The 13350-nt window shown below is 42.4% G+C and overlaps 1 protein-coding gene across 1 annotated transcript in view; it reads left to right on the top strand.

Moving 5' to 3' along the window:
* Positions 1 to 283: 283 nt before the first annotated feature.
* NEDD9 (neural precursor cell expressed, developmentally down-regulated 9) overlaps positions 284 to 13350 on the top strand; it is a 115219-nt gene continuing 102152 nt past the window's right edge. The window contains exon 1 of the mRNA XM_032861566.1: positions 284 to 308. Within this exon, the coding sequence (XP_032717457.1) occupies positions 297 to 308 (12 nt within the window). The 5' untranslated portion in view covers positions 284 to 296. The remainder of the gene's footprint in view (positions 309 to 13350) is intronic.

The following is a 13350-nucleotide window of genomic DNA, read 5'->3' as shown; positions in this document are numbered from 1 at the left end:
GTTCCACTCATGGGACTATGGATTCGGCTTTTCCAGCTGCTACGATGCAGTCCTTAAGTGATAAAAAGCGTCTCAGCCTCTGTCAGCGTTTACCCACTTTCACGTTTTAAACGTCTTTTCAGATTCAAGAAGCTGTGAATTCCAGCATGTCACACCCTGGCCTGAGAAGATCGTGTATTCTTTAAAACGAGTTATGAAAAGAAAGAAGCTGGTCAGCCGACTAAGACGGGAGTCGTCTTTTTCAAGATCCGGAGCTCCAGCATTCCTTGGCGTCACAGAACGGAGTACCTGGGAAAATGTGGGGAACGGTGAGTCGTGATGGGAAAAACGTACATCTCATCCACTTCCCTTTTGTCCAGCTCAATCCGGACTAATTCCTTTGAAACAATAAACCAAATGGCATTCCACCCGCACTCAGGATTGTAACTAATATTTGGATTTAAAAGGCTGATTTCGGGCCACCACTGTATTTTGCTCTGGTAGGGGAATCTTTTGCGCTGGATATGCTGATGTTCACAGGAAATCCATTCAATCTCAGGGGAAGTAATCTTCCGGGATAAAGGAAGGATATTCCCCTTAGGACGACTAGTGCTCCAGCAAGTCTGGAAGTTACACTCCCAAAACTGTTCAGAAGCTGATGCCCTAGGTTACGTTAGCCAGTTCTCCAGTGCCTCCTTTCTCCATCTGCCCATCAGTATTAAACTGTTCCCTTCCCATTCAGCTGTTCCACAAGAAAGTCAGCTTGGCCTGAGGTAGAGGTTAGGGTTAAAATGGTCCATTGTCTTCTCTAACCAAGGCTTTCTAAAGGTTTCGTGGAAGCTAAGTCAAAGAAGGGACGTGTAATGCATCTGTAATTGACCTGTAATGGAAGCAGACCACATGGGTGGTGTGGTGGCATTGGGGGCGTCAGGTAGAGCTGGATTTATGTCACTGAGGCTTAACAGTCGAGTAACTACGAGCCACTTATTTGACTCTTTTTAATCTTTGTCCCTGAATTTATAAAATGGAGATAGGAAGATTGTCCTGAGGATGAAATGAGAAAATGCGTATGAAGTAACTTGTGCTCTTAAGAACGCTTAAGGGGCGCTTGGTGGCCCAGGGAGTTAATAAGCACCCAACTCTTGGTTTCATTCAGCTCATGTCGTGATCTCAGGGTTGCGAGATCGAGCCCCGCGTCTGGGTTCCGTACTTAGAGCAGAGTCTCCTTAAGATTCTCTTCTTCTACCTCTTCCCCCATGCTTGTTTTGTCTCTCTCTCTCTCTCTCAAATAATTAGATAAGTCTTTTTTTAAAAGGAGAAAAAGAAAGGGTAATTCCCCTATGTGCTGAGATCCACAATCTGTTGTTTATATCACATGGGGAACTGACCATCAGTACAAATAAGAAAGCAACGGGGCACCCGTGTCAATCCAAAGAGGGCCCTATTTCATTTGTGGGAGAAAGGTTATAAGTTAAGTAAAATGACAAATGTTTTTTAAAACACTTCGATGAGAAATAAAATGATTTGCATGGAAGTCTTTAAAAACCAGATTGCCATATCACTGCAGTGTTTTAAAATAATGACTTCCTTAAAGTCCTCCAAGTCCCAAGATCCCATGAAAAAAATCTGTCACAGAATTGGACACGTTAGAAGCTTCAACCACCCCAAATGACACTAATCCCCCCTTAGCCAGGATTTCACTCTACACAGTTTCTGCCACTCACAGTCAGCTCCATTCTGGACACATGACCCTCCTTCTGAGTGTCTTCAAGAGGGTCAAAGTCACCTAACCCTATGTTCCAATGCCTACGTCATTCAGCCCACTGCATCTCACGTAGGCATCTGATCATCTCATGCCATCACAAGAAGGTGAGCACGGGACACTATGGGATTTGGGAGCGAGACAGACCACATTCACATAACTTTTATTACAGTATATTGTTATAGCCATTCTATTTGATTCCTGTTGTTTATCTCTTCTTGTGGTTAATTTTTAAATTAAGCTTTATCACAGGCATGTACATATGGGAAAAAGTATAGCGTGTACCGAGTGCAGTACTCCCTGCATTTCCCAGCATCCCCTGGGGGTCCTGGAATGTATGTTTCACAGATAAGGGAGGATCCTGTACAAATTCAAACTGAAGCAAATTACATTTACTTGTGATTCCTCAAGTCACGCAGCATGAGTGTTAATTTCTTAATGAAGACTGAACCAAAAATAGTCTCTCCTCATTTATTCAGAACTACTCAGCCAGTTTCACTAAATTGAGACAAAAACAAAGCAAAACAAAAAACAGAAACAAACCAAAAAAAACCCCGAAACAAAAATCTTCTCGAATGCAAGCCAATATTTCATTTCATTTGAGTCCCTGCAATGAACACTAGCACTGTGGCATTTCCGCTACACGCTGATTCTCAACTTTTGGTATTCTGGATCTGAAAACCAGACAATTCTACCACCTGAAAACTTTCTTTTGCTTTAGAATCATCTATGTCCAGAGTCCAAGGGTCCTTGGAATCATTAATTCTAACACTTCTGGTTGAGTTTTTCTTTTTTTTTTTTCATTATTGAACTCTATGTCAATATTACAGACACACGCATACACACTTGCGTGTAACTTCACACTAGACTAAGTAGAATGGAAAATTTTGGCAATTATCAGTATCACCTAACAACGAAAAGGAGCATTGATTCCTTGTCATCAGTGGTTTCTAGAGATCATCCCTACTGCCCTCGGGGCGGGGAGGTGGGGGGCATGTGCTGCTTAAAGATGCAGACCTGAAGCTGTGCTGCCTGATTTGAATCCCAGCCCTGCCACTCACAAGTAGTAGAACCTTGAGCAAGTTATTTAACCTCTCAGTGCCTCAGTTTCTTCATCTATAAAATGGGGTGAGAATAGAACCTCTTTGCAGGGGTCGTTGTGATGATGAAGTATGCAAATTACTCACAGTTGTGTTTGGCCAATTCTAAATGCTCAAGAGAGGCTTCCAGTGAAACTCGGAGTCCTACCGCACACGGGACGTAAAGTCCAAGCAGCTCAAAGAAATCCCTCAAGGCAGAAGATGGGAGAAGCAGAGCGTAAGAAAAGTCCAAGGGGAGAGATTGAGCTTTTAGGAATCTGGGTCAGGCTAGACTGGGTTGCTCTCCTGAGCCACCTGTGCTGTGATTGTCTGGGCTGGGGAGCCGCCATGAAGATGCTGTGAGGTCATGGCCAGAAACATCCTTTGGGAAAACCTGTGCTAAGCATATCAATACTCTTGAAAGCAAGCCCTTTACCAAAAGACTCAGCAAGTGAAAGCAAGCCCTGAGTTACCTATGCAAACACTAATGTGGAGGGAAGGCGGAGATCCCATGGGCACACTCGGGGGGCCATCGTGAGCTGCAGAGAGGCTGGGTGGCAGGCAGCCTTCCTTTGCAATTCTGTAGGAACCAGTGGTGTGTTGGAGGTAGCTGGTTCCGGCTCCCTAGAGCCGACTGTGCTCGTCCTTCCCAGTGAGTTCACACGAGTAACTCAACAGCGGCCACGGTGGGGTTGTTCACACCACGGAAACTGACAGGTGACAGTTCAAGGTTGTTCCGTTTTAGAGAGCTGGTCGGTAATTTCCCAATGCACCCCTGGTGATGGGGCTGGCTCGGAAAAACAAGAATCCTGGGGGGGAAAAAAAGCTTTTAAATTGCAAAACTTTTTCTTTGGCATTTCTCACTCTTTCCCTTTATACTAAGGCAGGAAGCTGACAGCTGGACATGGTCTGTGATGGTTTATCTAAAGAAAAAACATCCAGCTGGACTCTGCTTCACGAATGGCCAAAATGTGTTGACTGACAGGGCTTGCAAACTGTGCCCTTTTTTTCCCATGAAATACAGGTTCACTGTAGGTCCAAAGTGGTCATCGAAGTGTGTATTTACACCTGCTATAGGTTTTTGATGTCCTAAAAAGGGAGATGCAAGGAAGTGGAGGAATTCACATGTTCTTTTCTCAGCCCTTAAGTGAATAGGACCTATTTTAGGGACTATGAAAACTTTTCGCATGGAGAATTATTACCTCTCCTCCGTATACTTCAAAGATGATTTATCTTGTTCAGATTTCCAGGTTGTTCCTTGAGAGTAAGGATGAAAGAAAAGGGACTGAAACGAAGGGTATCTCTGAAGCTGCTTTGGTTAGTCTGCTCTGGTGGCCATAATACAGACTGCAGGCTGATGGCTTAACGGGCATTTGCGTTCTCACAGTTCTAGAGGCTGGAAGTTCAAGATCAAGGTGTGTCGGCAGGTACCGTTTCTCCTGAGACTTGCAGATGGTTGCCTTCTTACTGTGTCCTCACATGGTCTTCCCTCAATGCGTGTCTGTGTCCTAATCTCTTCTTGTTATAAGGACACCAGTCATCCTGGATTAGTGCCCACCCACATGACCTCATTTTACCCTGAATGCGCTTTTTTTTTTTTTAAGATTTTTTTTTTTTTAATTTGTTTAACAGACAGAGATCACAAGTAGGCAGAGAGGCAGGCAGAGAGAGAGGAAGAAAAGCCGGCTTCCCACTAAGCGGAAATCCTGATGCAGGGCTCGATCCCAGCACCCTGGGATCATGACCTGAGCCAAAGGCAGAGGCTTTAACCCACTGAGCCACCCAGGTGCCCTCATGAATGCTCTTTTAAAGACGCTATAGTCAATCCAACTCCTCAAAGACCAAATAGAGTCACATTCTGAGATACTGTGGGTTAGGACTTGAATGTACAGATATGGAGGGGGAAACAGTTAAGCCCATTTTACCACCCATACAGAACCGGAATTTATCCACAAGGAAAATTTGATGGAACAACATCACAGGTCAAGAGAAGCAGACTCTGGAGAAATGGAGACTGGCGTACAGGGGTTATGGGAGATGCTGTCAGGATATCTAACAGCAAGGAAGGCAGGAGGGGAGCTGGACTGCAGTACAGTCAGAGTTAAGGCCCAGGCTGACCACATGGTGCTCCATGCATGGGGAGAGTTGTCTGGAATGCAAGTAAGGGCGCTAGACCTTTCTATCCCCGCCTGGACCAGTCATGGGATGATGGGGTGGGGAGGGGGGTTGGTATGACATGAATGAAGAGGGTCTTTTCAGCTGAAGACCATCTCAGAAGGACTCAACTGAGAGCCGCCCATCACCCAACTTTGGAGGCTGACAGATGATTACTCAGTTTCAAGTGAAGTCTCTGGTCAGTGCACTTCCTGTCCATAGTATAAGGGAGCAGAAGCTTTCCCAAGTGAATGAAAAGATTCATCTCTTCCTCAAAGATCCATCATCTTCTTAAGAAATTTCTCATACTGGGGTGCCTGGGTGGCTCAGTGAGTTAAAGCCTCTGCCTTCGGCTCAGGTCATGGTCTCAGGGTCCTGGGATCAAGCCCTGCATCGGGCTCTCTGCTCAGCGGGGAGCCTGCTTCTCCCTTCCCCGCCCCTTGCCTCTCTGCCTACTTGTGATCTCTCTCTGTCAAATAAATAAATAAAATCTTTAAAAAAGAAAAAAAGAAATTTCTCATACTATCACTCAGTAGATTACAGGGTGACCTATTACGAACCCCAAAACATTTGGTCCAATTCTGGGTGCGTAGAAAATGCCCAGCAGAACGGTCGGGGAATGTGGCTTCACAGGAAAGGTAGGCTGGTTGGAGCCAAAGAGATCTGGGTTCAACTCTCTGCCCCAGTATTTACTAATATTTTTTACCCTCTCTGAACCTCCATCTTCTCTTTTGCAAAATAAGGATAGTTGTGCCAATTCTGTCAGACTGTTGGAAAATTTTAAATAATATGTACTTAAGACTGTCAGGCACAATGCTTGACACAAAGAAGGCATCCAAAAAAGCATGAATTTCCTTTCCTTTCTTTCAGCAAATAGTTAATTGGTGATAACTAATTGCAAACCAGAAATAGAGGTTTGATCTCCAACCTGAAGGAAAATGTTTCTCAAATGCTGGTGTTGATCAGAATCACCAACAAAGACTCTCAAAACAGAACCCTGGACCCCATTTACAGTGAATCTTAATCAGGAGATCTAACATAAAATCAGGAATTGCCATAATATTAGCAAGCCCCATGGGGGTTTCTGATATCCAGAGAAGCTGGAGGCCCCTTACTTGAAGCTGTGGGTGCTGTCTCAGTAAGGATGGGAGTCCAGGGCTTAGATGCCTGGGGACATTTCCGCTGTCCTCATTGTTGTTAGTTTCATGGAGGTAGGTATACACTTCTCATCGCAAAGACTTCTCCCCTTGAATAAATACTGTGCATTCCAAAACTAAAACATGCATAAATTATGTCAGCTATAGAATCAAACCCATTCTCCTTTTCAAGATGTAGTTTTATTAAGGTATAAATCATGACTACAAGGCAATTTAGGGCACACAGGAATTATTGGGGGGTGCAGATCCCCCGAGCTTGTCTGGAAAATGGGAGGCATATCCAGGGGAGAAATATCCTACAGGTGTAAGAGCTGCTAGGCCTGCAAAGAAGGACCATCTGGACCGAGATTTAACTTTCTCATTGAAATCAAGGAAAATTGAAGTTCCCCTGGAATGGATTGCCGAAGGCTTCCTGTGTCTGATTATGGATCACAAAGCCCAGCTGTGCTGCAGAAATGTTACTGTCAAAAAGGCACCTGATCAAGGTCCAGAAAGTAAACAGGAGCTGGAACTCGGAAAGTGACCCCTGAGCAGAGACGGGCTTTCACATCCCTACCAGACTTCCCCTGATGTAACATGGGGCCATGTGGTTTCCCAGCATCTTCTGTGGCTTTCTTTTCCCACAGAAAGAGGCCTCATTTATTCTAAAATATGAAGCTTTGGGGGTTTCTTGAAAATGGTACTTTCACTCAGTTAAAAATAAGTCAAGATGAAAACACTATCTGTGGGAATCCATTCTGAAAAAGGATTAAACTGAGAACATGAGAGAAACAGTTTATTTTTCCCCTCAAATGATCAGCAGCCACACAGACCTGTCAGTTTCCTCACAATAAAAAACAAAAACAGAAACAGAATCTAGAAGCAGCACCACCTAAGTATTCCAATCACCGAGAAGTCCAAGGTGACTCTGTACTCACTGTCTCCATACTAACACCACAAGTACAGGAATCAGTGAGCTTTTTCCTGTCCTTAGGCCTACTCTGAGTTCTTATAGATGAAGGGAGTCTCTGTCCTCATTTCCCCATGTGTTGCCTTTATTCTCTTTTAAAAAATATTCCTCTGGGTTTGACCAGGGCCTTGTAACACACACAGAGTCATCGTCACACTAAAGGAACCGTGCAACCCCTAACCTTTAAGTATTACCCAGAGTCCCCTGCTCTTTCCCCTGGTCCACAGAGAGAAGCAGATTTGAGTCCGACCTCCAATTAAATAGTAGGTTTACAACAAGTGCTTCTTTTCTTGTCTTCAAATCTCTTTCTGCCTCGGCCCCATACTCTGCCATTCCTTAGAAACACAGAACTTTAGGGCTAGAAGTACACATTAGTCAGGGTAGCACCACGGCAAGCTACGAAACAAGCTGCGAGCAAACCCTGTCATCTTGGCACTGAAGCACAATACAGGTGCGTTCTCACTCCTAAAACAGTCAATGACTCTCTCAGGCAGCTTTCCTCAGGTGTCTGAGCTTCTTCCACCATATGGCCCCACTATCTCAGGGTCCTTCACTTCCAAGCAGTGTAGATAAAAATAGAGAAGATATGGGACATTTTAGCAAGCAAGCCAGGAAAGTGGAGAATTGGTCAACCAGCATTTCACTGACCCGAAGAAGGCTAAGAAATGTCGACAAGTACAAAGATGCTAATAGTGTTTGTCTCAGAGAGTCCTTAGATGCCCCTTGCTTTTAATTCCTTCTAGTGTTTTTTAGTTGGAGCGACTGAGACCCAGAGAACACCAGTTACACAGAGCTAATCAGTGACAGCTCAGTTTACTGCTGGCCAAAAGGCCTCTTGCCCATTCCTAGTAATTCCAATTAATGTACAAAAGGCTCATAAGATCTCAAGACACAGTTGAAGCATTGTTTCTAGAACTTTCTATCCAGGACTCCAGGGTGAGAAGGACTATGACCACCCTGCTCCAAACCCCACAATTCTGGTGCAGTCCTCTTAGTCTAAGAGCTGGACAGATGAATGTTTTAAGGGGCAAGTGCCAGTAGTAAACCCTAATTACGGGAAATGCTTCTTGGCTCCTAAGGATATAAAATTACTTTGTGGAAAGTCAAGAAAAATAGAAACACAATACCCTGTAATGCTTCATTTGGAGGCCAAAAGTCATTTATTAAGGCTTGCGTATTGTGCTTGATTCTGTCAAGATAGCTTATAGGGTGGAGACAGTTGATAAGGAGAGAAATTAGGGATGGTATCAGCCTGGTTTGCAACCATCACACTGGCTTGTGGAAAGCATATCTGAAAGATTGTCCTCCTCATAGTTGGGTTCAAATGTGAGAAGAAACAGACGTCCAGAAAATACCTAATAAAGGGTAAGGAAATTGGTGTGCGCAAGGATGATTTCCTTGACAGGTTGAGAACCCTAGCGGGAAAAAAAGTCCTGTGTGGGAATCTGGATGAACCTTTGCCACACATCTCACCATCTAGACCAATGTCTGTAGAACATGCAGTTACATACCTTTATTTTTTTTTAAATTCTGACTCTACCATCACAAAGGTAATATATCTGGATTTTTTGCCTGAATTTTAAAACTTTCACCTGAAGATCTGACATTGAGTCATTAAAGGCTGCATGTTAGTTTTCTCAGTTTTAGGGACAGAAAAGAAATAAAAATAATAATCTACCACTTGGCTGGGAATTAAGGGGCTAATTTAACCTAAACATCTTTATTACATAAAATCAGATAATAATAATAGTAGTAGTAGTAGTAGTAGTAATGGAATTTGGGGCACATGGGTGGCTCAGTTGGTTAAATATCTGCGTCTTGATTTCGGCTCAGGTCATGATCTCAAGATTATGAGATCAAGCCCCTCATTGGGCTCTGTGTGCAACAGGGAGTCTGCTTGAGATTCTCTTCCTCTCCCTCTCCCTTTGCCCCTCCTCTGCTCACATGCTCTCTCTTTCTCTTTTTCTTTCAAACAAATAAATAAATCTTAAAAATAATAATAGAGGGCACCTGGGTGGCTCAGTGAGTTAAGCCTCTGCCTTCGGCTCGGGTCATGATCTCAGGGTCCTGGGATCGAGCCTCGCATCAGGCTCTCTGCTCAGCAGGAACCTGCTTCACTCTCTCTCTCTCTGCCTGCCTCTCTGCCTACTTGTGATCTCTCTCCCTTTCTCTGCCAAATAAATAAGTAAAATATTTAAAAAAAAAAATAATAATAATAACAATAGAACTAGATTTTTAGCGTGAGTACCAAATTATATTATTCATTCAACCAAAACACAATGGCATTTCCTAGATTTACAGATCAGGTATTAAAAAGAGTGCAGAAGGTAATTACACGTGCCCTTATTTTTCAATCTTTCTACCTCACTCTCAGTTTTTCACGTTCAGTGCTCCCCCTTTAAAAAAAAAATTTCATCCTAAAAAAAAAAAAAATTCATCCTTTTGAGTTGGGAAAATATTGTGCCCAAATTATTAACAGTCATATTGAAGACCTGAGATGAATGGATTTGCTGAATCACATGCTAGGTGTATGGCAAATCTTGGACTCAAATCAATGGTCAGCCTGATGAGCAAGAGAGATGGAGACAGGCTGGTTAGGTATCTCCAAAAAACTTGGAAATAAGGCCTCTCTCAGAGTTAAACTAGTAAAATGCATACAGACTAGTAAAACAAAATGGATATAATTAGCCAGTTGAGCAAGGAAGCCAAGAAACCATCCATATATACAGAAAACAAGTGTGTGAAAGCGTGTCAAACTTGGCCTCACTGATCTGGGGGTACAAAAATGAGGAGGATGTGTATGTGATTATAAGTGAGTAAGCAGAAAACTAAGGGGCTGCATTATGCCTGTTGGGAGGAAGGCCATGTGAATGAGACAGTTGGCCAAAAATATCAGTTAAAAAAACACAGGGGGTCATAGAGGATAGGGGCCCTCTGGATGGTGCAGTCCATCAACATGGAAAAATCTAAAGAAGACATGATCTTGGCATTGTTGGCCAAAGTATGACGGTTTCCTTGATGAGACAATCTCTATTATGAGCAGCCATGCCTCAAGACATTGCCAGTAACATTCTAAGATCAAATGGTCTAAAATTGGATCTTAGAATGATGAAATCCAAGCCTTTTTTTCTGATTCTGTGGACATCAAGCAACTCTGAGATAACATCCCTCTTCATGACAGAGCTGTCTCAATGCTTTCCGGTCCGTTTGCCAGTCGTGTTTATTATTTTAAATTATTGTCATTGTAGCTGGTACTGTGAGCTGGTTCCACCTTCAGCAGGCCAACAAAATCACTTTTATTAACTTGATGACCTTAGACCATGATCTCCTCTTCAAGGTCAATACCACCTTATGGAGTGCACCTGGGCATGCAGTACTGTTACCTAGCAACAGCTCGGGCTTCACCCCGCCCTTCTTGAACCGAAGCTGAACCAGCCCCATGCAATTTTAACTGAACCGTATATAAAGTCAAGATCAGGATGTTCTAATCACGTTATTGCCTCTAGTGATCTGACAAAGTGATTGCCATGCTGTAAGCCAGGAGCAGCCTGCAGAAGAAAGGGATGGAAAGAACCCAAACTGTTCTAACAGGCTGTGTGCTGATTCTCAATTGTATCTGGGACCCCGCCACAGACAGCTTCATCAAGGATACCAAGTAGTTGACAGAGTAATGTTTTCCAGGTTTTTTCACACCTTATCCAATTGCAGTAATTGTTAGGTGATAAATATAGCGACAGCTCATTACAGAATTCAGCTTCCAGAAGCTGAAACGTTAGGTGGCACCTCTCACCTGCTGGGTGATAGGTTAGCATCTTACCCCTGTCCCTTCTGCACAACCCACCCCACGATTCTGTCTGGAATCTTGTGCACTCAAGGCATTAGATTTCACATGAAGGCTTTTGAAGTGAAAATAAAGTCAGAAGGCTTTCCTACAGAACCTCAGGAATATATAAAACTGTATATAGAGGGCGGAGATGAAGGGAATAAAGAGTATGGCCTAAAAACTTGAGAGCATTATCCTGAGTCTCTACAAGTCTTTTGATGTGTGTGTGTGTGTCTGTCTGTCTGTCTCCCTGGTTACCTAGGGAAGGGTTTATATACTCTTGTGCTCTCTCACTGGCTTGTCATACACATATAATCCTATGTTCATAGACATTAACTACTTATTGAGGTATAATTGGCCTACAATAAATTACTCATATTTAAAGTGTGAGTTCTGATAATGTTGACATACATATACACCTATAACATCATCACCACAACCAAGATGGCGAACGGATCCATGATTCCTGAACATTTTCTCATGCTCCTTTATAATCCCACCTTTTGGCCCTTCCTCTCCCAACCCATCCCCAGAAAACCATCAATCTGCTTTCTGCCATTATAAATTAGTTTTCAATCCATAGAAATTTATATAAATGAGACATACAGCATGTACCCCCTTTTTTTTTTTTTCCTGGCTTCTTTTACCCTTGCTGATACTCATCCATGCTGTGGTATGTATCAATAGTTCATTCCTTCTCACTAAGTAGTATTCCGTGTATGAATGGACCACAGTATGTTTATCCATTCATCTATTGATAGTTACTTGGGTTATTCCCAGTTTGGATCAATGAGAAATGAAGTTCTATGAACATTTGCATAAAAGTTTTAGTATAGACTATGCTTTCTTTTCTCCTGGTTAAATTCCTCAGATGGATGAGTAGGTCGTATGGTAGATGTATGCCTAACTTTCTAAGAAACTGACAAATTGTTTTCCACAGTGGTTGTACCATTTTATGTGTCCATCAGTAGTATGTGAGCCTTCCAGTTCCTCCACGTCCCTGCCAGCACTACGTATGGTTGGATTTTCCTAACAGTATTAGCCATCCAAATAGGTGGACAGTGATATCTATCTTCCCATGACTTCATTTAGCATCTTTTCATGTGCATGTTCAATATCTGCAAGTCTTCTTTAATAAAATCACTGTTGATATAGTTTGCCCATTATTTTATTGGGTTGTTTTCTTATTGTTGAGTGTTGAGAGTTTCTTATCTATTCTGGATATAATTACTTTCTCAGATGTATGTACTGTGAATATTTTCTTCCAGTTTCTGGCTTGTCTTTTCATTCTTTTTTTTTTTTTTTTTTGTCTTTTCGTTCTAATAACATGGTCTTTGGAAGAGCAGATATTTTAAATTTAAGTGAAGTCCTATTTATTAATTTTTTTTCTTTTATGGTTTTCAATGTGATAGCTAAGAAATCTTAGCCTAATCCAAGGTTGCAAGCATTTTCTCCTATATTTTCTTCTAAAAGTTTTACAGTTTTAGGGTTTATATTTATCTCTGACCCATTTTGAGTTAATATTTATATGGATTCAAGTTCATTATTTTATAAATGGATATCCAATTGCACTAACACCATTCATTGGAAGGAACACGTTTTCCCACTAAATTTTCTTTGCACCTTTGTCAAAAATCAGTTGTCCACATATGTTATTTCTGTTCCCTTGACCGTCTATCTTTAAGCCATTAACACACTGTCTTGATTCATGTAACTTCCTAGGAAGTCTTAAAGTCAAGTCTTCAAATTTTATTCTTCTTCTCTAAGGTATTTTTTTTCTCTTTCTAGTGCCTCCCTCACAAGGGTCTCCACGAGGGTCAGATGAGCTTGTTAAACACTTAGAAGTATTCTTGTCATGTGATAAGCAACAAATAAATGTTCGCAGTGGTTTTAGTTTTATCATTAATAGCACTTAACATAGCATCTACAACTGATAACTGGTAGTTTTAATTATTAGCTTATTAACAAAGTAGGATGCTTGGTTAACACTTTCATGCATGCTTCTCATCTGATTTGAATATCACAGGCTGATCTGAATTTGCTGGTAGGAGGTTTGTTCTTAAAAGAGTTGATCATGGGCGCCTGGGTGGCTCAGTGGGTTAAAGCCTCTGCCTTCAGCTCAGGTCGTGATCTCAGGGTCCTGGGATCCAGCCCCGCATCAGGCTGTCTGCTCAGTGGGGAGCCTGCTTCCCCCTCTCTCTCTGCCTACCTCTCTGCCTACTTGTGATCTCTCTCTGTGTGTCAAATAAATAAAGTCTTAAAAAAAAAAAAAAGAGCTAATCATGATACTAAACACAACTCCCCATTGGACTTTTTGGATGTCATATTCAAGAGCCTGCCTCAGACACACCCAGGCACATCTCAACAAGATAGGCAAATCTCCACAATTAGCCTCACTATTGGCTTCCTTAATCTCTCTTCTACCCACTTTGGGATCTAAAAGTCTG

The sequence above is a fragment of the Lontra canadensis genome, unplaced genomic scaffold, assembly GCF_010015895.1.
Source record: "Lontra canadensis isolate GAN:19392208 unplaced genomic scaffold, GSC_riverotter_1.0 scaffold21, whole genome shotgun sequence".
Classification (NCBI taxonomy): Eukaryota; Metazoa; Chordata; class Mammalia; order Carnivora; family Mustelidae; genus Lontra; species Lontra canadensis.
The sequence above is the reverse complement of the archived record's forward strand: the minus strand, read 5'-3'. Positions and strand labels throughout refer to the sequence as shown.